We start from the raw sequence: 26,371 nt of genomic DNA, 5'->3' as shown, positions 1-26,371 counted from the left end.
AGATGTGAAAATCACTTATTTCAATAAATGAGAAAGAGGAAAACGAGTTAGAGGTGTGATTTTGAGTAAAAAAATTGACCCTAAATGACCCCTCTTTGGTGGACGAAGGAGAAGAAACTAGGGTTTTGGTGACGGCCCACAAGAGAGATTGACTTAAGACTTTGAAGTGTGTTACTCCTTAACATCTCAATTCGATTCTTCCCGCTCCCAAATTGGGTGGTCTAAAAAAACCTCAAAATCCCCAAATTTTAGGTGCGATCGTTCACAAGTTCCCATCAAAAACCTCATAAAAAATCTTTATATTGCACCTCTCTCACTCTTCATCACCACCAAGATTATTTTGTCTAATTCACTACCTGCTAATAAAGAAAATTGCTTATTTAACATCAAAAGTTTCCTAATAACACTTGAAAATGACAAAATTACCCCCAACAGTAGTTAACTACCGCCGGACAACCGACAACAGTTAACTACCGCGGGCCAAAACAGTAGTTAACTACCGCTCATTTTGTAACACCCTGTTTTCCCAACATAAAAATTTCATAATAAATTATCAGAGTTTTTTTTACATAAACGGAATGCTACATCTCTTTATCATAAAATCTTAACAAAATAGATAATAATTTATCCTTCAAAAATTCATCAACATAATATTTTAAGACTTTGCAGCGGATTTAGTTTAACAATAAAAATAGTCTTGGCACGCAGGCCTCATCATAAAAGTCTCATAAATCTTAGTTCAATAATAATTCTTAAACTTCAAAAGCAATACGTAAGGGAACATAAAATAGTATCAAAATCCCCATCCCGTTACGTATCAGAGCACCTAAGGACACACTGTGAGGAGTCCACTCACGACCGCAACTAATCTTGGTTACCTGCAAGTTACCCATACGAAGAGCAACATTTTCAAGCAAAGGGGTGAGATGTCACAGTCAACAAATTAAACATATAATTCATCAAAATGCATTTAACAACATAAAACATCATTAGCATATCAAACATTTATCACTTAGCATCATATCAAATCATAGTCAAATATCATCCTTAATTCATAAGCAAATATCATCTTTAAAACAAAAGCAAATATCATCTTAAAATCATCAGACATCTTATTCAACTCAACACTTGACTCGACGATGCGACTCAACTTGACAAAGCGACTCTTAACATCTTAAACCTTCGTAAAAACTTCTTGATATGCAAATGCATGTGGTACCATTCAGGGCATCAAGCCCCCAACATATATGAGCGTAAATAGGTTCTTCAACAAAGTGAGCAAAAGCTGTCGGGCCTCAAGCCCCCAACGTAGTTTGAGCATTAAGCTGTCGGGCCTCAAACCCCCAACGTAGTTTGAGCATTAAGCTGTCGGGCCTCAAGCCCCCATCTTTAATGAATATGCAATGGACTCAATCTTCCTACAACTTAGACAACGTCATGAACATCTCTTATAATTCCATTAACATGGACCACTTCTTAGATATTTACATCTTGGACCGACTCATACGACTTTGTGACATTAAATGGTCAATAGCAGCAAACAACGACAAATGCAGCATATAACAGTGCTTGAATAACATATCATCATTAAAGGAATGAATCATATCAACTTAACATCATAAATCATCATAATATTATGTATCATACAATACTCACATAATGTATTCCAACATATCAGCAACAATAACCACATTTACATTAATCGATTACATTCATATCAAAGTCCAAAACATTCTTCAAAAGCAAATCAACTTTGATCAATGAGACATAAGCCAAATACTCATAAAACACCTCAACTAAATCCCTAATACTTAAATTGAAGTTGGGAAACCAACCATAAATTTTTGGACTAACTTGGGATTAGTTATGCTAAGTTTTCTTAAAGTGTTCTGAGGACCCACTTGGACTATTTTCATCATAACTCAAAATCTACACATAATTTTCTAGTCACTCCAAATCTATTAGAAAGATAACTCAATTATCTACAACTTTCATGATTACACCAAAAGCTAATTCAACACATAAACGGGTGAAAAAGACACAAGAACGCAAAAATCGAAGTTCTGACAGCACGCAACGAAAGCACAACAAGCAGTCACCCATGAGGGGCTGCCTTGCTGCGCTCAAGCGTGGAAAGCTGTGCCTAGGCGTGGGAAGGCAGTAGCTAGTGACCTGCGCAGCAGCTCTGTGCAGTCCCATTTTTTCGGTTTCACCGTTTCGTCCGTAAAAACCTAACCGTTACCCCGATTCCAATTCCGTTTTCGCCTACGCGTTCTATTCGACAAATCCTATCATATTTTACTAAAAAAAAATCATATTTTTAAATCTCCAAAACAGCTTATCCTAGAATCACTTATTTCTCAAAAACACTTAAAATCACTTTTTCTCAGAATCTCAATTTTCATCAAATCTCACGGTTCTATCATCCAAACAACATCTAATTATCACCCTATGGAATATCTAAGGTCTGTACACAAGTTCCACATCAATCTAACAAGTTTTTATGGTTCAATCATCAAAATCGGTCATAAACCCTAATCCTTAATTCTCACAAAACTCATCCTAATTCATGCTAAATCCATTTTTCAGAATCATACACTTAATAATGTTGAAAGTTAGCCTCACCCTTACCTTAGATTATTTTTCTGAATTCCAACGGCTGCGTTCTTCGTTCTTAGGGTTCTCGCAGACTTCTCCTCTTTTCTCCAAAAAGCGGTCTAACGTAAAAACTATTTCTAACCTAAGCTTCCTTATTTATAATACTAATCACTCTTCCTAAATCTATTTAGGCCCAATAATTTATTCTTATTTCTATTCTAACCTCCAATTCTACTTACACTAGTAATTCTCATATTCTAATAAATAATAGAATAATGTCACATAATAAAATACTAACACCTCATATATATAAATAAATCACATAAATAGATTCTAACTTAATAAAAATATATAAATAAAAGGAGGGCGTTACACATTTCATCAAAAGTTTACAAAGTTTGAGGCATACACAGTACACACCCATTACATGATTCACTGCTACCTTTCTGATATCTTCCATTTTCAAACTCAGCTAATCCACCAACCCGAGAATAGAGTTTATAAAGAACACAACACCTTAGGCGCGTGTAATTCAGATTCAGACTTGTGCTCAAGTTCATGAAATCCATTCTCGAGTTGGTGGATTAGCTGAGTTTGAAAATGGAAGACAAAACACCTTAGGCGCGTGTAATTTGGATTCAGACATGTGCTCAAGTTCAGGAAATCTTCCATGAGTACATAAGCTTGAGGCTTATACTTTCTTCCCTAATCTGGATCAATCTTAACAAGAACAACAATACCATAGACTTTGTAAACTTTTGATGAAATGAGCGGTAGTTAACTACCGTTTGGGGTAATTTCATCATTTCCATGTGTTATTAGGAAACTTTTTCTTCATTTCCATGTGTTATTATTAGGAAACTTTTGATGTCAAAAAAGCAATTTTCCCTAATAAATACCATATATCATTCTACACATTTCATCACTCATAATCTTCACTCCACAATCACCTACATAGTTTCTTCTCTCTCATTATTTTTCACAAATGAAGTTCCTTGTAGTAATATTTTTTGAAACCGAGCTTTCCTAAAAAAAAAAAAGTAATATTTTTTGAAAGTATTATTTTTTTCAAAGGTTGTGTTTGGTAACAACAAGAAGCTAGCTTATAACTTGTTGAATTAACTTATAAGCTTGTTGAATCAAAATTTGACGTGTTTGGTAACAAGCTTTTTTCGTAAGCTTATAGCTTTTTTTGAAAAGCTATTTCAAGTAGCTTTTGAGCTTGTAGCTTATAGCTTCTTATAATTTCTTCCAAATTTAACCTTGTTAATTTAATTTTATTATTTTTAAATAAAAATAAAAAAACCACCCACTTCCCACGTTTTATGGCCTACAACATCCATGCTCACAGCTTGCTAGGCTCTGTTTGGTAAAAATAAGCTATAAGCTAGCTGATAGCTGATAAGCAAGCTGATAGCTGAAAAGCCAGCTTATAGCTGATGACTGATAGCTGATAGCTTATAACTGAAAAAGCTAGCTTATTAAAATTAAAGTGTTTGGTAAAGTTAGTTGTTGAAGTAGCTAATGAATATAAAATTACATAAAAGAATATTTTTTTTTATAAATTATATAAAGTTTTATACTTAATGTATTTTTTCTAAATATTCAAATTTATTTGAAATTATTTTCATCTTCAAACTGATAAATGTGCTTTATGAATTTGATAAATGTGCTTTATGAATTCAATTGACATTTTCTTATTCGATAAATTTTATTTTTTGACGAATTTTATTTAACCAAACTTGTTTCACTATTTATTTATTATATTCAACATTAAATATATTATATGAATTACAAGCAAGCTCATAAAAAAAAAGTGAACAAAAGAATATTGAAAACTATAGTACCATGTAGTAGTGACTAGTAAGTCGGCATGGTTGCTGTAAGCCATAAAACGTGGGAAAGTGGGTGGGTTTTTTTTTATTTAAAAATAATAAAATTAAATTAAGAAGGTTAAAATTGGAAGAAATTATAAGAAGCTATAAGATATAATCTCAAAAGCTACTTGAAATAGCTTTTCAAAAAAAGCTATAAGCTCACGAAAAAAGCTTGTTACCAAACACATCAAATTTTGGTCCAACAAGCTTATAAGCTAATTCAACAAGCTATAAGCTAGCTTTTTGTTGTTACCAAACACAGCCCTAGTCACTACATGGTATATTTTTCTCTATTTTGCTGTTCACTTTTTTTTATGACCTTGCTTGTAATTCATATAATATTTAATGTTAAATAAAATATATACTCTCTCTGTCCCACAATAGATGACCTCTTTGACAATGTACAATATTGACTTAATATATTTTGACCGTATTTTTCTATTAGTATACAAAAATAAACAATATCATGTAAGATTTTGTTAGATTCGTCTCGATGAGTATTTTTAAAATATTAAATTTTCATAATTTTTTCTAATAGAAAATTGAAGATATGAAAGATAAAAAAATATGTATTGATATGTGTGTCAGAGTCACTATGTCAAGTAATATGCAACGGAAGGAGTAATAAATAAAAAATAAATAGTGAAACAAGTTTAGTTAAATAAATTCATCAAAAAAAAAAATCGAATAAAAAATGTCAATTGAATTTATAAAGCACATTTATCTATCGGTGCGAAGATGGAAATATTTTGAAATAAATTTAAACATTTAAAAAGAAATACATTAAGTAATAAAAATTGTATATATGATTTATAAAAAAAAACACAAACATGCCCTTTTACGTCATTTTATACTTATCAGCTACTTCAATAGCTAATTTTACCAAACACTTTTATTTTAATAAGCTAACTTTTCAGCTATAAGCTGTCAGCTATCAGCCATCAGCTATAAGTTAGCTTTTCAGCTATCAGCTAGCTTATAACTTCTTTTTACCAAACACACCCAAAGCAAGACAGAGAAAATAAGTGAAAAAATGAAAAAGAATAATATTTTTTGAAAAGTTGAAAGAAAATTGAAAGAAAAAAAATATAATAAATAATGAAAATAAGAGAGAGAAGATAACTGAAAAGTAAATAAATAATAAAAAAACAAATGAAGAAAATCCTTTTACATTTTCCCACTTTGTAGCTTCGAATAACAAGAACCACACTCTCTTCGTCTCTCACAGTCCGATCGTCATCACCACCTTCCACCGCCACGTCCGACACCCATCTCTCCGCCGCCTCCGCCTCCGCAGCAGCACTTCCAACGCCAACAACATCACAATGGTAATTTCTCAACCAACCTTATTATTATTAACTGACCTAGATTATATTATTTTCATGCAATGGTTAAATTATGCTGCTGAATTTGGAAAAAATGGTATCTTTATATCTTCATTTCATTGATGTTCTATATCCTGAAGTGATTCTTCAGTCTTTTCAGTGTATGAGTTGCAAGCAACTAAGAACTGTTACACTCTTTCAAGGAAAGACTGGTTATTCAAACCCTTTCTGCACTAAAATGAGGTATAATATTGCTTATTCTTCTCATTTCATCACTCTTAGCCTAATTATCACTAGCGCGAAAATGGTCACTAACATGCTCGTCTGTCTGCTTTGCTATCGCGCTTAATTGTTTTAATTTTTTTAGCACATACCGCACTCAAATAATTTTGGTAGATAAGATCGAAATAAGTTCCCTATGAACCTCAGGGGTTGACCTGGTGGTGTAGACTTGAACCTCGAACTGTGCTCCTCTCGAGGTCTCAGGTTCAAATCCTTCTGGTGCTAACAACTGCTGTGTTATACGGGGGTTTGCTCCGGCTTTAACCGGACCCCTGCTAGTGGATGGTGGGATTAGTCCCCCAGATTAGTCGGCTCTTAGACCAGATACCGAGTTTTAAAAAAAAAAAATTCCCTTTACAATGTGGGTTCTTCCTTTTATTTTGAAAAGATTTTGTTCCTATTGTTGTGAGATTATTCCTATTGTAATATTGTAAGTAATATTGTAAAAAGGATAAAATGGTGAACACAAAAGCTTTGATGAATGTTATAATTGGAAGAAAAAATACTACATCAAAACTAGGTATAAGTGTATGTGAGGATGGTGAAAATTAAGGACAAAGACATGGGCATGATTTTTGTTGCTTGTTTCATTTCAGGTGTTGTAATTTTCTCCCTTTTAAGTTTTCGAAAATGTGTTACCGGATGAAGCATAAATTTACAGACCAGAAGGTTGTTGAAATAGACCAGCACGGTGTAAAGAGCACTGTAAAGCTGCGTAAGAAGGTAGATCAATGCTTTTGTAGAATGGTATCTGTTAATTTGCGTGGAGCTTTTTGTTGTATATGATGAAGTGATTTCAGTTTTACCTTTTGTTTATGACTTTCTACTTTCCAGTGATTTATTTATAGAAAACTTTTCTGATATATTTCAAAGTTGTAAATAGGATACAAGTGCTACGCTAGGATAGGATTAAATGACAGTGGCGCTATAGTACTAAATGATGATGAAATAGAAGAATATCTTATACATAGGATTTTGAGGGGGACTGATGAAATTGAGGAATACTTACTTACAATGATAGAAAACTGATACGTCCAAACTTCGAACACTTGCTTAACTTATCCTTAGACGACACTTTCCTTTTGTTAATACTTAAATGGAAGATTTTTCATTGTTTGTGATTTACAATAGGACACTATGATGTCGTTGTTGTCAAGCCATATAGTTGACCCCATTCAGTGGGAAAAGGCATTTGTTTTGTTGTTCTATACTCAAATTCTTGTATGAATACATGAAGAAAAACAACACCTGCCTCTATATTGGTGTTGGATTTAAGTTGTTGGGTGGTTTGTTCTATTCTACCTGGTTTGTGAGTAAGTCTTCTAGCTTAGACCGGGATTGCGTTCTAATCTGCGTAGATACTCTTATCGTGCTTGACTTAAAGATTCAATACAATAATAAGGAGCTGTGATTCAGTGGTTAAAATTGAGTATATATAGCAAGCTTGGGTCCATTGCAGCTTATAGCAGACTGATTTGGTTGTGCTTCTCAATTGAGATTGTGATGTATGGAGGAATTTATGGTGGGTGTGGCTGTATAACTCTTACAGGCAGACAGATACATGTATCAAATGTGTTATTGCCTAACCCGTCACTGGAAATTCACATGCCTATTCTCTTCACCCTCCGCATTCTTTCATCAATCTTGTATATAATATTGATAGATGCCATTTGGTCATTACTTTTTATAGTAGATCACTTTGAATGTTTCAGCTGATAAGAAATGTTTTGATATTATTAATTAAATGCTTATGACTGCCTGTATTAAATGTAACATTGATTGAAATTCATTTTACTTGCAGGTATTTGCTCTTATGGATCATAACATCCCTGATCTAATTGGAAATGGAAGCCGTGAAACGAAATCTAAAATGAATCGGAAAGATGCAGTAGATGATTACGACATCTCCTTGATGTGTAGGATATTTCCATCAATTACTTTGGGTAGTGCTCCTCAAGTGGGTTTGTATGATGGGACCACAACATATTCTGAAACAAATATCATTTCGGCAACCAAAGATTTTGAACAACATTTATACGATTCTTCAGAGGTAAGAGAGGTGCAAAATACCGTCTCTGAAACATCACCTTCTTTGTATGTCAATCCTTCTAGTTTAACATCTTCACCATTACGAAAAGATGATTCTTTTCCTTGTCCTGTAACACCTCAATCAATGTCTTCAATATATGAGGAAAAATTGGATCAAGTTACTGGGGAAGATTCTCAAAAGAAAGTGGGGCTGCAGTCACAGTCAAACCTTACACTTAATGAGTTATTTCTCGACACATCTGTCAATTGCTTACCTGGATTAACTAAGAAGCAGCGTGAGCAACTAGATAACTGTGGGTTTCACACGGTGGGTACCAAAAACTGCCGCCTTTTGGAATACGTGTAGTAGTTCTTTGGATTTTCAGATTTTAAAGATGGATTGGATTCCACATTAATCCGATTCTTTACATGTAGTTACGGAAATTGCTGCACCATTTTCCACGATCATATGCTAATCTACAGAATGCACACGGGGACATTTATGATGGGCAGTATTTGATGTTTGTTGGAGAAGTCTTATCTTCAAGGTGACTATCCTGTGTATCATTTGTTAACCAGATTTATGCAAGTTTTTATCCTTCTCTATTGGCATATGCACTCTCCTACACTTTTTTTTTTCCCACTTGAATGAGGTTGCGGGTAATATGCTTCTAGCTACTGGATTTGGCATTTCCCAACCTTTGCAATGCCATGAAACTGTTGTCACTGCTGCATTATATGGAAAGTATCACAAATAATGGTATTTTTACAAAGCCTAGTGAGGCAAACTTACATCCTTATGGGTGATGAGTGTTCCCACTTTGAAAGATAAGGATGTCCCTGCTCGACATATATTTGTCATTATCCAAGTTTTCTTTACTGTCATAACTAGTTGGTTGCAAACCATTAAGTTATTTCTCTCTCCAGGCCTGTTCTACATAAGTGGCTTATGCTTCTTCACACCTCTCAAACCCATTGTTTTCATTGCTTTTGTTAGGAATATAGATGCAATAAAACCATTTATATGTCTTTTACCTAACAGCATAAGCTTTTTGGATTGTCAGTTCATAACATGGTATTGGAGTCACCTTGAACAAGTGTTTAAGCACAAGGTAAAAATGAGCTAGTAAATTGTCTATGCTTCAAGCCTCATGGGCTTTGTGTGAGAGTGTGTTAGATATATAATAAAGCCATTCACGTGACTTTCCCTAATAGCTTAAACTTTTGGGATAGTTGCTTCATGACATCATAGGGCTTTGCATGTGGATGTCAATATGTCTAATATTACCTTTTGCTAATATCTTTAAATACAGGGTGATTTATTATATCTTGATAAACTTTGTATTTCCGTTGCAGGGGAGTCAGAGCTAATTGTTCAATTTCATTACTTGAGGTGATTGTTGGTTGTCAGATTGCAGACCGGGAATCGGATATTGAGCATGTAACCGACAAAGTTGGGAAAACAAAGACAGTTTATTTGCATTTGAAGAGATTTTTCCGTGGCACACGTTTTACTTTTAAAGGTTTCCTAAATAGTATTGCGAACAAGTATCAAGTGAGAGACATAGCATGTGTGAGTGGTAAGGTGAGTTTTTTTTTATACTTGTCTTCCCTAACCCATTTTTCTGCTGTACTGCAAGTTTTCAATGTAGATGAATTTATTTTTCCTCAAGTTCTTAGATGCTCACCTAAATGAGTATTGAAGGCAAATGATAGGCCTTTGACATAAATGAACTATGTGAAGTAAGCAACTGCATTGCATTCTTAATGTGAGGTCGAGTTTGAGCCATGTATAGTTGCATACCCCAAATAAAATACTTGCTTGGGGAGCCTTGATATTTTTATTATTTGGGTACCCTTTTGCAAATCACTAATGTAGAGAATGAATGAGCTAGACTTTTGAAAAATGGTTCAATTAGTTCAGTATTCTTAGGTATATTGGCTGTTGAATTGTACACGGCACTGCAGAGCAATCTGTCTGAAAACCCATGTTTAAGGGCGGTGTTTTGCTTCCTTTGTTAAAGAGGAGAAGGTTGGGGGATCCCAAATTCTCTAAATGCAAAATATCTAAAGCAAATTTCACACCACTAGTATATGTTCAAACTTCAAACATGCTTTAGTAATTGTGAGTGAGTGATATCTCTTGACTGCAAATAATGTTTAAATGATAGATTGTTTACTTATTGTGTTTAATGGAAGACTTTCGGGAGGGGATGTTGTTCTAGGTCAAGGCATGCTACAATTCTCGCTACCAACCCTTGCAAGGGCTTATGGTGGAATTAAATTTAAAATGACCTACAAATAAAATACTGCCAAGAAGAAGTCTTTGTTTCTAATAGTAAAGAATAGTGTTATTAGTATAAGGACCTTCCCCTAATTCAACCCCACAAAGTCAGTTTTAATCTGAGGATTGCCCTTGCTTGATAAGCTCTATTTAGGCTATGTCGCAATGTGGGACTTGGGTATTTTTCCAATATAGAAAATCATTATATATCTTTTTTCTTTCATATATATAAGTTTAGGTCCGTAACTAAAATTCTGTAGTTGAGACCCTTAAATGATTTTCAGCAACGGGTTGATGTTCTACAATATTTTATTTAATCACACCGTTTAAATTTTTTATAATAAGAGTCATTAGGATGTAGTCTTGAGCACATGGGCTCGGCCCACATAGTATTATAAATACAAGAGTCACTACACATTGTAAAGTTAACTCTAGGAAACATCCTAAAGTTAAGGGATTTCGTCCCAAAATTAACGGGTAAGGTACTAGTTAATCATATTCTGTAGGAAGTTATCTCAAAATACCAAAGTTAATAACTGGCATCCTTAAACGTTAAGATAAGCACAATTATCCCTAATAAGAAATTATGTTAATCTATTAGTCATTCTCTCCTTGTAAAATATTTTGAAGTTATTCTAAGTTCGTCGGATGCTTGGAATTCTTATTTTATATTTGTATGATTGAGTTTGCTTTGCTTCTGTCATACTTTCATGATTGCACTACGATAAACTTTTTTTCCCCCTCATCTTATATGTGAATATTTTGTTTTAATCCAAGAATTTCGTAAGAATATACATAATTTTTGCTTTTTGAAGTAGGTTAAGACTATGCCTACTAAAGATCACTACGAGATAAGAGAATTTAATATTGACGTTTCGTCGGATGCTTGGAATTCTTATTTTATATTTGTATGATTGAGTTTGCTTTGCTTCTGTCATACTTTCATGATTGCACTACGATAAACTTTTTTTCCCCCTCATCTTATATGTGAATATTTTGTTTTAATCCAAGAATTTCGTAAGAATATACATAATTTTTGCTTTTTGAAGTAGGTTAAGACTATGCCTACTAAAGATCACTACGAGATAAGAGAATTTAATATTGACGTGCTTGAAGATGGAAATGATTTATCCCTTTGCGCTAAAGAGAGGCCATATTGTATCTACCCTTCAAAAGGGGGTTTGAACCCAACATTCCTTCGGGACATCATTGCAAGGTTTGTTCTTCCAAATTCTTGCGTGTCACAATCTTATTTGTAAAATTATTCTTTTGCGGAAAAATTTATAGGTTAGGGTTAGAAACCTTTTGCAATATGGAAAGAATTCCCAAAACTGGGCAGAAATGAATAAACAAGAGAATGATTCCAACTACAATAAAGATTGATCAATAAAATTAAGAAAAGAAGAATTTTTTGAATAACTTTTTGTTATTATCGATTGAATGAGATGATAGGATTGAAAGATAAGCTACAGAAGGTTTATAATGAAGATGACAACCTTGCACTCAAGGCTACCCCAAGATAGCACTCTCCCCTCACTAGGGAGCATTTTCTAGTTTACAACTTTCATAAAATGAATTCCTAATCGTCTTAAAGGGGAGGCCTAACAAACTTAACAACTAATAGCCCCTAATTAACTTCTTAACTCCAATCTTGAAAACTACCCATTATTCAGTCCTAACAGTTAGGAACGATCTATTATCAAATACTTGATTGGTTAATTATTCTCAAACTTCACACACATGAAAATATCTTATGATATCTTGATGTTATGCACATTTTCTAAATATAATGTAAATCATGTATGTGCTATTATGGTCAACAAATATATTTTGTACATTCCTTTCAAAGTTGGTATATAGCTTCCAATTTAGGAGACTCGGTATACACGGATCCTTGGCAGCGGCATATTGAGATAGACTGACATTTTATCAAGAAAAATTTAACTAATGAGTAATGTCCTTATTTTATCAAGCCAGTTTTGTCAGGATGAGTTGGGCCCCAAAATTCAACAGCTTATAATTTTTTTTTTACCCGTATTTTCTTTTTAATTTGTACAATTATATTTCAGTAATTTTGGTATTAGGAGACTAAGAGATTGGTTCTCCTAGTTTTTGGTTTGCAATTATGTATATTATGCTAGTACTGTGGTCATCTATTAATAATTTTCAATAAACTCCTCTCAAATCTTATGACTAACAATGTATTAAATATATTTCTTTTATTTCTTCAAGAGCTTTACATGCCTTGCCAGTCATTGTTGATCCAATTCCTAAAGACATTAGAGAGGAATTTGGACTCTTAAGTCTTCATGATGTAAGTATCTCTTTTAGATCTATTTATTCTATTGATGAAGCCTACCTACCATATTATTAGGCATATTATACAGGAACATAATCACTTATATTTATTTGTATTTATTGAATTAAAGCTATATAGAATGAATTCAATTGTGTAGTTAAATCACATGGTTTCTGCATCCTGTCTCTGTTTTCACTCTTTCTACATATGCAATGGTCTCTATGCCTAAGATAAAATTACTGACTCATTTCATATTCTCTGAATCTTCACTGCCATCTGCTTCTGCATACTTTAACTGAAATTTTAAATTCTTCAATGCTAAAAACACAGGCATATTTTGGAATTCACAAACCAAAGGATATTAGTGAAGCTGATCTGGCCCGCAAGAGACTTATATTTGATGAATTTTTTTACCTGCAGGTGAGATTATCGTTTTGTCACATTTAGTGTGCTCTATCATCTGTGTACATTTCTAAACCTTTTCTTTTTATTTTGCTACCATTATCCAGCCTATGTTTGGGTACATGGTGTCATATGTGAATCCATCTCTTTTAGGTATCTATTTGAAAGTTACTAATGACCATTGTTCTTGATATGGATTAATGCTTATGAATAAGCAGCTTTTTAAGCTCCGTGGAGTAGCTCTTTAAATAAGCATTTAATCAAGCTATTTATCCAAACGCATCCTTTGTATGCTTCAGTTCTTTTTGCTTGGTCAATGTTTGGCTTATCATCTTGATGTTAAATTTGGAATTGTTTTTGTTGAAAAAGTTTTTGTAAGTGGGAGACATTCCTCTCGTTACAATCTGGTTTTCTTTCAGTCCAACCCAACTGTAAGAGTTTCTATTGAAAAATTTAACCTAAACTTACATGCAGTTGAGCATAAATTTTTCTTTAATGTTCTGGAGTTCCCAATGCATTTGAATTGCACTTCTGGTGAATTGTATGCTGGGCATCTGCAGTAATTGTTTGACCTTTTCGCCCATTATATATTGCGCTCTATCATGTTTCCTTGTAATAATTTATCGTTCTTATATACTTAAATCTTTTTTTATTTTTTTTTATTTGATCTCATTCTGTTCTACTATCTTTTGTCAGTTAGGACAATTATTCCAAATGCTCGAAGGTCTTGGTACACAAGTAGAAAAGGATGGGTTGCTAGATAAGTATAGAAGACCAGAAAATAACACTGTGTGTACAAAGGAATGGTCCTGTCTCACCAAGAAGGTTTTGGAGCTCCTTCCCTATACTCTTACTTCCGGTCAACTGCAAGCTGTTTCAGAAATTATTTGGGATTTAAAAAGGCCGGTTCCAATGAATCGGCTACTTCAGGTTTTGATTTTTCTTATGTTGTTGTTTTACTATCGCCATATTTATACATTATTCCATCCACTTCTTGCTTCATGTACGTACAAACAATAGAAAAAGTAATGCTAGAAATTGGGTGATATGAAACAAACCCCTCAAGCATGTAAATACGGATTCAATTAAATAATTTCCAATTACTTTCATGTGTGAATTCTAACAACAGCTCCCAGGTCTAAACATCAAATCTTTCAAGATAATTCTGGATTAGAATAACCAACCTTTTTTGTTCTTTGGGGATAAAGATTAATATGATTAAGATAAAAGTAGACAGTTCCTTTGAGATTGGATGATAAAAGATCCTCCTCCCAAAAGGAAGCCTCAATAAAACATTCTCAGACATGAATAATGTTGCTGAAGTAAAAATCATTTTAATAGTAGATCTTTTTCATTGATCTCTTGTAGTTAATAGATGAACATGAATATTGTCATCTGATGCTATCTTGTGACACTTTCAGGGTGATGTTGGATGTGGGAAAACTATTGTTGCTTTTCTTGCATGCATGGAAGTTATTGGCTCTGGCTATCAGGTACTTCACCCTTTTTATTTTGCATGTTGTTAGCCTGTCAATTTATTCCCTTCATTTGTCACTAAAGTGATGGATATTTATAGGAATCAAACAGAGATAGAAACATAAACTGACTTGAAGGAGAGAACACATCATAACCAGTGTTACTAATTTAATACAGAACTATAGAACAGATAATTGACAATGGAGTGGAACCTAGTTACTTACAAAATTGTAATATAACAGAAAATTGAAGAACCAAGCTGAGAACAGACATGATCCCTTATCAGTCCAACCCACCCGATACTACTCAATTCTCAGATGCCTTTCCCATTTGGTTATACTTCTCAAACATATCCATCGTGCACGCATGAAACCTCAATCCCCCCTCCTCTCCTATACTGCCATGTGTTGGATTAAGTTACTCCCTCCTGCCTCCCTGTCTCCTCTTCTAGCTTTTCTTTGTGTAACAAACTTTGATTCTATTCAGTTAGAGTTTTTCATTACAGTTACAGGAAGAGGAAGAGACTATATATAGACAAAGGTAAAGACCTCTAGCTGACTGACACGTGTCAGTCAACATTCCCTAGTGACTGGCAGTTGCTAGTGTTACATCACCATATATCCATACATAACTAATCCTTCAATATCCTTTAATACTCCCCCGCAAGCTAGACTGTGGGGCTGCAACACACAGTTAGCTTGGTTCTCAAGCCTTCAAATCTGGTAGGAGGTAGAGCCATAGTCATAATGTCAGCAACCTTAACCTGTCCAGGAACGTTGGAGACAAAAAGCTTCTTTTGGATAACCTTTTCGCACACACAAAATAAGTCTAGCTCCATATGTTTTGATCTGGCATGAAGGACAGAATTGTGAGCAAGAGCAACAGTGCTCATGTTATCACAAGAACCTTAGGAGTGGTGAAAGAGACTCCTAACTCAGAGAGGAGAGACTGTACCCACAGTAACTCAGATTTGGCCAGCGCTAAGCTGCGGTATTCAGCCTCTGTACTTGATCTGGCAATAACAGGTTGTTTCTTTGCCCACCATGAAATTAAGTCCGGATCTAAGAATACACATGCACCAGAAGTGGACCTACGGTCATCAGGATCTGACCCCCAGTCTGCATCACAGTAGGCCAATATAGAGAGAGGAGAGGTAGGGATGGGTCTGACAAGAAGGCCCCAACTGACAGTACCCTTAAGATGCCTCAAAATACGTTTGACAACGGTCCATTGAGATTCTAATGGATTAGACATAAACTGGCACACTTTATTGACTGAAAAACAAATGTCTGGCCGAGTAATTACTGCGTATTGGAGGGCTCTAACAATAGACCTACAGAGAGTAGGATCTGAGAAAGGGGTGGATCCATCTTCAGACAGCTTTAAACCAGAAATCATGGGAGAAGGAAGTGACTTTGCCTCCTGCATGTTGGTTTTGGCTAGAAGATCTCTCACATACTTGCTTTGTGTAATAAGAAGAGAGCCATTTGACTGAAGTTTGACTTCAATACCGAGGAAATAGTCCAAGGTGCCAAGATCTTTTAAGGAAAAAGCTGAGTTAAGTTGAGACACCACCAACTGTTGAAGTAAAGGTGTATTGTTACCAGTGACAATTATGTCGTCAACATAAACGATCATATAGATGAGACAATTGTCCTTAGAGTAGATGAACAAAGATGGATCGCATTTGCTGGCATAAAATCCAAATTGAAGGAGAGTAGTTTGAAGCTTGTCAAACCACGCTCTAGGCACCTGTTTGAGGCCATAGAGAGCCTTGTTGAGCTTGCATACTAGAGATTTGTTTGTGTGCTCGTATCCTGGAGGCTGGGTCATGTAGACCTTTTCTTCAAGAGTGCCATTGAGAAAGGCATTGTTTACATCGAGTTGATGTAAGTGCCAACCTTTTGACAAGGCCAAAGACAAAATGGTGCGAACTGTAACAGGCTTTATAACATGACTGATGGTTTCAGTATAGTCATCACCATATCTTTGATGGAAGCCTTTCGCCACAAGACGTGCCTTATATTTATTGACTGTTCCATCAGGATTTTCTTTGATGCAAAATACCCATTTGCATCCAACGGGGACCCTGTTGGAGGGAAGAGTGACATAAGTCCAGGTGTTGTTTTCCAGCAGGGCGTCATATTCTGAATGCATTGCAGCAAGCCAGGTAGAATCAGCTAAGGCTTGTTTAGTGGTTTTGGGTTCAGCACGTGTAAGCAAGAGAGTTGGATGAAGTATGGGACATGTAATACCAGTCTTGGCACGTGTATTCATAGGATGAATACTAGGTAGAGGAGGTCTCTTGTATGCTGGAATAGGTTTTGTGGGGATTGGTTCAGGGATAGGTTTTGAACTGGAGGATGATGGTGGGATTGCTGTCAGTGATTCAGGAATGGGAACAGAACTAGAGGATGACGATGAGTTTGGTGTGTTGTTAATGTGAGTTGGTGTACTAAGAACAGGAGGTGAATTGTGAGAAGGTGGTGAGTGAGTTATAGAAGTGTGATTAGGAGATGTAGGTGGTGAAGCAATGGGAATAGCAGCAGGTACAAATGGAGATAGTGGTACCTGAGTTGATTGTGAAGCTGATTTCCAATGAGAGTAAGGAAACCGATATTCATTGAAAAGCACATCCTTGGAGATATAGAGACGACCTTCAGATGATGAGCACTTATAGTTATAGCCTTTGTGACAAGTGGAGTAACCAAGAAAAATACACTCAAGAGACCTATATTGGAACTTGTGATTGTTGTATGGACGCAGTAAAGGGAAACAAGCACATCCAAATGTTCTGAGAAAATTGTAGTCAGGTTTTACGCCAAAAAGTTTAGCGTATGGTACTGCTAACTGAATTGCAGACGTAGGTAACCTGTTGATAAGATACACAGCTGTGGTAAAAGCATAATCCCAGTATGGCAAAGGTAATGAAGCTTGAGCTAATAATGTGAGTACCATATCCACTATTTGGCGATGTTTCCGTTCCACCATGCCATTTTGGTGATGGGTGTGGGGACAGACCAGCCTATGAAGAATACACGTTGAGATAAAAACTGAGTGAATGGCCTTAACTCACCTCCCCAATCAGATTGCACAGCTTTATTTTTGTGAGAAAACAGATTTTCAACAAGTGCTTTAAATTGCTGAAAGATAGACAGAGCCTCAGATTTCTTTTTAAGCAAGTAAATCCATGAGAACCTAGTAAATGCATCAACAAAGGTGATGTAATAGGTATAACCAGTAATATATGTAAAGGGGGCAGGACCCCACAGATCAGTGTAAACTAGTTCTAATGGAGTACAATAAGTAGTTTGAGACGGAGTAGAAGGTAGTCTATGAGCTTTACCAAGACAGCAAGAGGAGAAAAAATAAAGACGAGTTTTATTATTGAATGGGATATTACAAAGATTGAGTACAATACGTTGAACATCACTACTTGGATGTCCTAGTCTACTGTGCCAAGTGGCAAAGGAAATTTTTTTGAGCAGAAATAGTATTTACAATAGGAGAATTGGAAACAGAAACATTATTTGCTTTTGGAAGAATTGAAGGAGCAGTAGTTGCACTAGAAGAACTGGAACTTGGACAAGTAGAACCATTGAGTGGAGGACAGAAATTTGAAAACTTGTATAAGCCATCTTTGTCAAGCACCCCTTTGAGAAGAGTCTCATTGGAAGCCTGAGATTTCACATAGCAAGAATCAGCATGGAACTCAAAGAAAATATTATCATCTTGAGTAAATTACACTCCCCTCCCCTCAAAGATGCTTGAATTACACTCCCCTACCCTCTTATGGTAAAATATACACTCCCCTCCCCTCTTATTCAAAACATATTAGAAAATATTTCAATCCCCTCCCTTAAGAGAAGCATGAATTACATTCCCCTCCCCTCTTGTGTTAAAATCTACACTTTACTCCCTCAATAATTTTTTTTTATTTCTAATAATCTAACAAAAAAAATAAAAATCTAACACACTTCGAAAACAAATAGTATTGCGGATCTATTTTAATACAACCAAAATTTGAATACATATTTTTTCTATTTTTTTTTTCAAAATTTCATTAACATATAGTTTTAAACCCTAACTCAAAATAAAATTAAAATATGTGAAAAATTACTAAAGGCAATAACATATCGTTATTTAAAAGTTAATTTTATACTCTAAATATTATAAAATTAGCAACAAATCATTTAAATTTAATTATCATTGACATTTAAACTATAAAAAAATGAATTTATTTTTCTAAAATGGTGGTTCAAAATTAGTATATATCATAAAAAAATTATTTATGTTAAAATTGATTAAAGTGTAGTGCATATTTAATTATTAAGGGAGGGGGTTGTAATTCAAGCATCTTATAGGGGAGGGGAGTATAAATTTTATTTTTCAAGGGAGGGAAGTGTATATTTTAACATAAGAGGGGAGGGGAGTGAAATTCAAGCATCTTTGAGGGGAGGAGAGTGTAATTTACTCTATCATCTTTAGCAAACTGACTTACACTAATGAGATTTTTCGTGGTGTGTGGAACATGTAACAAGTTAGACAGAACAAATCGAAATTTAGGGTTTAATGGTGAAAAAAATTGAGAGGAACCAGAGGAAATTACTGGCAGACCTTGCCCGTTACCAATACAGATCTGATCTGGACCCTCAAATGGGGTAGTCTGATGAATATTCTGGGCACTATAAGTTACATGATACGAGGCTCCAGAGTCTGGGTACCAATTAACAGAGCTAGCAGAATCAGAGTTAGCCATGAGAGCCTGAGGTTTTGGTTGGAGTGCACCAGTAAAGGAGGGCATGAAATTCTGAGGTGGATAGAGATTGTAGTGTGGCATGGACAAGGTAGGAGGAGGTGGCATACCACGAGGTGGGGGTCCAAAGTAGCTCCATGGATCATAAGCCCAGGGAACAGGTCAAGACTTAGCTTGCCATGGCATGAGAGATGGAGTAAAGTTGCTACCTGTTCCAGTACTGGATTCATGAGGCCAGGGAGAGGATGAAGGGGGGGTACTGAACATGTGCTTCCATAGGCACAGTAGGCACGTAGTTCTTCTTGAAACAATGAAAGCAAATTTATGCATCATGCCCAAACCTTTGACAAACTCGACATTGTACAGAACTCCGGCCACCACAGCCTCTGCCACCACGACCACCGCGAGTGGAGCAGCCACCAAGCTCACCAGAACCATCAAAATGTTTAGAAAAGGATTGATTTTCAGATTCAGAATTAACAGAGGATCTTGTTGTTCCCATGTATCAAAGTCATCGGAAACGCGATTCACCGCCGCATCTTCAAGAGTTTTGAATTTCACTGGAGTCGAGGGATTCACGAGATAGTGATGAATCTTATGCGCCTTGATTACACGTTCAACCTGCTGGCATCAAAGGAGATAGTTCTTTGAATCGAGTTTCTCTGAGATTGCAGAAAAGGAGTGCGAATGCGAAAACGATAGCGCAGCTACCGTCAACGGTGGAGGTCGCGGTGTTGTGGAGGGAACCGGCAAGGTTTGGGTGGAAGCCACCGGATCAATGTCGTCTTCTGATACCATAATAGAAAATGTAAGACGAAGATTCTAGAGAGCTTCTAGCTTCTCTGTGTAACAAACTTTGATTCTATTCAGTTAGAGTTTTTCATTACAGTTACAGGTAGAGGAAGCGACTCTATCTAGACAAAGATAAAGACCTCTGGCTGACTGACATGTGTCAGTCAGCATTCCCTAGTGACTGACAGTTGCCAGTGTTACGTCACTATATATCTATACATAACTAATCCTTCAATATCCTTTAATATCTTCCAATGATCTCTCTATAGACTCGTCCATTGCGCCTATCAGATGTATAGGATATCATAACCAGGCTTTGCAATTTGATTTTTATGCATCTTAGAAAGTTTTGACATTTAATGCATATTGATAATTGATACTCATGTCTAACTATTAGGCGGCTTTCATGGTTCCAACTGAGTTGGTTGCAATCCAGCATTATAAACACTTGCTTGCGTTGCTTGAAAACTTGGACGAGGTCAAGTTCAAGCCAACTGTTGCTTTACTCACTGGTTCAACCCCACTAAAACAAGCGCGGATTATTCGCAAGGTATGATTACTTATTTTTCTGAGTGTTAGAACTACCAGTTAATCTTTTCTTGCACCTTATGAAATTCTTATAATTTTATTCAAGATATGATGTTGCAGGGTATCCAGACCGGAGAAATTTCAATCGTCATTGGAACCCACAGTTTGTTTGCAGACAGCGTTGAATTCTCGGCCTTACGTATTGCTGTGGTGGATGAGCAGCATCGCTTTGGTGTGATTCAAAGAGGAAGATTTAACAGTAAGGTGGTTCATTTCTCTTTGTCTAGGATTTTAATATAGTTACATTATGGACACACTGATATCCAAATACCACAACATCCAAGTGTTGTGCCACTAAATTTGGTCAGCTATGCCATTTAGTTTTTGGTTGAAGACAGTTTCATTGTGTTTTTTAAGAAGCTTAGTATTGTTGTATAGGAATTCGGTAGGAACCTGATTATTCAACTCTCTATTGACGTTCTTCAATTGGGAAATGTATTTATGTTGTAGTATATGGGATGATGTCGTTATTACCCACAACGGTCATCAGGGAATATGTCATTTGAAGAAACATCTGATCAACCATTTTCTTCAGATCCAAGACTAGGGGAGACTTAAATAACTCCTTGGTCTCGAGGTAGTTCTCAGTCGGAGAATGTTAGATGGTTTTGTAGAGAAAAAATGCTTTGGCTATACTGGAAGCAACCGGAATGATCAATTGTAAACCTGTCAACACTCGGTGCCTTATTCATACCTTGGTAGATATAGTTAGGTGAAGAGTTAAACTATCTTGTAGTGAATGCTGGTCAATTTATTTTTCTGAAGATTGTTTCTTGAGATTTGAGAAAACAACATCTTGTTTGTAAATTCAAATGATCAATCGCCAGGTTTGCTCACCAAAGCAGTTTGAGGACTGATTATTTCTTATATCTGCAACAAGTAGATAGTTTGGTCTCTGTGCTGTGGTCCAGCATAAGTGTGAGTGTTGGAAATTATTTAGAATTAATATTTGCTAATGTTCCATTTAGCTTAGATTCGTTGTATAGAAGTATAGTAGAGTCAATGCAATTTAGGAACATTAGTGAACAATACATTAATTCTAATGATAGTTGAAGTCTTGAAGGGAAATGAATATGCAACAAGCTGGATAGTTTTGATTTCTGTGGTCCAGCATAAGGGGGAGTGTTGGAGATAGATTTAGAATTAATGTTCACTAATATTTCATTTCCCTTCATAAAGGATACATCCTTTCAAATACAACTATCAAATGTACAAAATGACACCCTCTATCCTTATTTTGGCTATTTTTATTTCTTCTAACTAATCCTAACTTCTTTAATTACAATTTATGATGCTTATAGAGGAAAACATTCATGTTATGCTTATACATTATATCTTCGTTGCTACAGAATATTGAGTCCTGCAAAAGGATGTTTCTTATTTGCAAGTGATGCCTTCATTGCGTTTTTTATTTTATTTTATCTGATCTTGTTTTATAATATTATGACTGTCTTCTCCTTATTTTCTCAGTTATTTTATAAATCTTCAATTTCGAGTCTGGAGGATGCTATTACAGACAAGTCCTCAAAGACTGATGATTATATGGCTCCACATGTTCTTGCCATGTCTGCTACTCCCATCCCAAGGACCCTTGCGCTTGCTTTATATGGTGATATGTCACTGACACAGGTACTTATTTTTCCCGTTCATCATTCTAATGCAAAACTTCCTCCTCCCTCTATCTATGTGTCCCTTTTGCTTGAATAAGTTTAAATTGTTCAATATGTATGTTGATAGTCCTACGTCGACTAGAGATACTACTTAGGTAGTGCTTAAAAGGCTTGGACAGTGCTCACTTTATGTGGGGTTGAGTTAGGCCCTAAATCCAAATTCTAAGTCTATCCTAGATCTTTACTATTCAGCTTGAGTGCCTCAACGCTCTGGATGTTTAGTCTTGGGCGCAAGGGAGTGTTTTTAGATCCCTGTTATTCCACCCACATACATTAGTCCATACTACTGATGTTCCTGAACAAGAGGCTTGTGTTGAGAGTCCTCACCTTATAAGCCAGTTTTATGGGATGAAGTTAGGTCATCTGTCCAAATTTTAAGATGGTTTGATTTGGTGGTTTTTATATTAACGTTAGTCTTAGAAATTACATGGGGGCGCGTGTCATGGCAAGAGTTACTAGATGTAATGACTCATGGCCTGTCATGGATGTTGGATCTGAAACTTTACGGTTTTCTAGATCAGTAGATTCCAATCTAGATGGTGATGGTTTCACAAAAAATTGTTACTTCATCCGTTCCTTTTTAAGTGTCTCTTTTGGAGAAAATTTTTGTTCCGATTTAACTGTCACTTTCAAAATTCAATGCAACATTAAATGTTGTTTTACCAATATTACCCTTAGTTATTTATTGTGGAGAGAGAAATATATGAAATGAGATATGAAATAAATAAGGCAATTATAATAAAAGTATAAATTATTGTATCAAAAGTAGTAATATTTATTGATTGTCTTGATTTGTGTAAAATGTCAAAAAAGTGATAATTAAAACGGAACAGAGGTAGTATAAATTTGTTTTAGCAACTGCGGCCGGTGGCTGGTCGTAGCGACGACAATGGCCAGTAGTGGAAAGTAGAACGCCTTTGAGATTAGATAGCTACAAGAAAATTCTAGAGAAAACTGTTTGAAATAAAGGAGGGTTCAACAAAAGATTCCAAATATTAGTATACAACTATAAGAATGGTCATAATTTTTTGGAAACGGCAGCGGAATAGTGGCAGGACATGTCCAGGAGGATCGAACCAGACTCTACATCTTAGAGTTTTGATTGGACCTAACTCAACCCTTACAAAACCGGTTTATAAGGTGAGGATTGCCCACCACTTATAAACACATTTTTCAGGCCATATTTCATCCAATGTGGGGCTCTTATCAATTAACAACAAATAATACTAAAAGATATCTTAAGTATGAAATTAAAACCTTATAATAAATAATTAAACCAAATAGTTACCAAATAAAAAAGTAATTAATTAAAACCTTAAATAAATAATAAAAACCAGCTGGCTCACTCTACATCAGTTACTTTGTTGGATTGTTTCATCTGTTTTTGTCTTTCTGACATATAATTTATGATTTTGTCATCAATACAAAATATAACAGACTTTAACAAATTTTGTAAAGAATTTTTGTGGTTATCGTTTTACAAGGTTTATTGTTACTAATTTTCACAATTTAGTACTTATAAATTATTTGCTGCTGCAAATGCTTACTCTTTTCTCATCACAGATAACCGACTTACCACCAGGAAGGATTCCTGTTCAAACATATACCATCGAGGGAAGTGACAAAGGATTTGAGGATGCCTACAAGGTGACAATTTTATATCTATACTATTTTTATCTGCACTGTCATTGGTGCTTAATTTTCCAGTTTTTTGGTAATTGAGCGTACTTTGATAATTTTCTCTCTCTCTCTCTCTCTCTTTTTTTTTTTTTTTTTTTTTTTTTTTACCATTTTTACTCAATCACTAATATAATATGTGTGTGATGCATAGTGATATGCATCCGTTATTTAACAATCATACTCTGTCAATCATTTGGCTCTCAATCAACCGCAGATGTGCTCTAAGTTGATAGGATTAGAACAAGGATTTGGTTGTTCTTTTTTTCCCATGTATTGATGTAAAATTGTGGGTTTTTGCCAGATGATGATGGATGAGTTGGAAGATGGGGGAAAAGTTTATCTTGTCTACCCAATTATCGAACTTTCAGAGCAGTTACCTCAGCTTCGTGCTGCTTCTGCAGATCTCAAAGTTATCTCAGACCGGTTTCCAGGATACAATTGTGGTTTATTACATGGGAAAATGAGAAGTGAAGAAAAAGAAGAAACGTTAGGGAAGTTCAGGACTGGAGAATTGAATATACTACTTGCCACTCAAGTAATTGAAATTGGTGTTGATGTTCCAGATGCATCGATGATGGTTGTGATGAATTCTGAGAGGTTTGGAATGGCCCAATTACACCAACTCAGGGGCCGAGTTGGACGCGGAACAAGGCAGTCAAAATGTATATTAATATCATCAACTGCCAGTGGCCTTCATCGTTTGAAAGTACTGGAGCAATCATCAGATGGGTTTCATCTTGCTAATATGGACCTATTATTACGTGGACCTGGTGACTTGCTTGGCAAGAAACAATCTGGACATCTTCCCGAGTTTCCTATTACCAGATTGGAAGTCGACGGCAATATTTTACAAGACGCACATGTTGCTGCACTGGTAAATATTGTTACTTTCAATGCCATAGTTATCCAGTTAATAATCAGCTTAAATACCCCAGTTTTTTTTTATTGCTTTTATATGTATACTAACGATACAATTAGGCAAAAAAATCCCAAAAAAATAAAAAAAATCCTTAAAATCTTATGCGCAGCAGAATTCAACCTCTGACCACTATTTTTATTGGGATTGTGATCTTGCATTGAAGTTCATCACCTAGTTAACCCCTAAATATATTGTTTGCATTTGAACTTTGAGATCCTGTTTAAGTTCTTACTTTTTGGTTTCATTTGTTGTTTCCAACTTTATTAGTTGATATATTGTTAGGAAATTTTAAACCTCACCAATGCTTTGGAATTTGGACAAGAACAGTACATACTGTGTACGGAAATTCACTGTTATTTGTAGTTTGTGCCAACATTTTATGCTGCTGTTAATTTATATTGTTCAGGAAGTAGTATATTACTGTTGATGATGCTTGTATGTGCTGTTGCTTCTACATGAAATGTGGGCTTAATTCAAGTCTCAATGCTCACCAAGATATTTTACCATCTCATTGAACTAGTTTATGCTATACTTCAATAGATCTAGTTATAATACTATTTCTTTTAGATTATAACTATAATTTAATTTCCAAAACTGATTGTGTGCAGAAAATCTTAAGTGCTTCCCATGATCTGGAGCAATTTCCTGCACTTAAACTGGAGCTTGGCATGAGACAGCCGCTTTGCCTGCTAGGTGATTGATCAAGTCTTGATGTGGTATTCAATCAAGAGTTAACACCTTGTTCATTGTGATAATAATTTTGTAATGTAAATAGTTTGACAGGCTCTTCTTTGGTTATGTAGACATGATTTAGCCTCTAGGCTGATGTTTATATGTTGAAAGTCCAGTGTTATCTTTAATTTGTATCCTATTTTGACTGTGATTCTTCTTCTTCCTTGTAATCATTGGTAGCAGTGGCAGTCTGAGCATGTTCTCGAGATTCGATCAAACAAGGCCATATTTTTTGGATGGTACCTTTTTTTTTACCTGTTAATAGAAAATTTGACTTATAGCATATATGATGAAGTTTATGAATTGATTAATATTGAAATTTTTCATTATTTGACAATGACTTGAAATTATGTTGCAAACACTGAAAGTTTTCTAAAACAAGATAAGGATGATGATGAATATTTATTGATCTTGAGTTATTTAAAGACAAATAACTATTTTTTTCTTTTCAGATGCATGCATATATATCTTATTGAATAATGTTAATTACCGCTACAACTCTTACATTTATTAGAAGTCTTTCTAAAGTTCTTAAAATCATTTTTCTGATCAACTATGTAATATTAGATTCAATTGTTTAGATTTATATTGAAAGTAGTAATTTTTATAGAACTTTCATTATGAGGATTATTAATAGTTTTGTAATAAAAATTGCAAGAAAAA

At 35.0% G+C, this 26,371-nt stretch overlaps 1 protein-coding gene across 3 annotated transcripts; it reads left to right on the top strand.

Moving 5' to 3' along the window:
• Positions 1–5,644: 5,644 nt before the first annotated feature.
• LOC146953241 (DEAD/DEAH box RNA helicase family protein) lies at positions 5,645–26,067 on the top strand. Of its 3 annotated transcripts, none has more exons than XM_085708475.1 (17): positions 5,645–5,803; positions 5,952–6,043; positions 6,679–6,805; positions 7,884–8,438; positions 8,546–8,658; positions 9,467–9,695; positions 11,447–11,610; positions 12,627–12,708; positions 13,024–13,113; positions 13,792–14,025; positions 14,517–14,588; positions 20,517–20,669; positions 20,768–20,911; positions 22,178–22,336; positions 23,941–24,024; positions 24,359–24,931; positions 25,585–26,067. In XM_085708475.1, the coding sequence occupies exons 1-17, from the start codon at positions 5,801–5,803 to the stop codon at positions 25,675–25,677; spliced, it is 2,967 nt and encodes a 988-aa protein (XP_085564601.1). In that variant the 5' UTR covers positions 5,645–5,800; the 3' UTR covers positions 25,678–26,067. The 3 variants fall into 3 exon arrangements, with proteins under 3 accessions (XP_085564601.1, XP_085564602.1, XP_085564600.1); XM_085708476.1 differs by having other exon boundaries at positions 5,941–6,043; XM_085708474.1 differs by lacking the exon at positions 5,645–5,803 and having other exon boundaries at positions 5,895–6,043.
• The last annotated feature ends 304 nt before the right edge of the window (positions 26,068–26,371 follow it).

This window comes from Medicago sativa, chromosome 1, assembly GCF_051527215.1.
Source record: "Medicago sativa cultivar Bolivia chromosome 1, Bolivia_mono, whole genome shotgun sequence".
NCBI classification, from domain to species: domain Eukaryota; kingdom Viridiplantae; phylum Streptophyta; class Magnoliopsida; order Fabales; family Fabaceae; genus Medicago; species Medicago sativa.
This window is presented reverse-complemented; position numbering and strand designations above follow the sequence as displayed.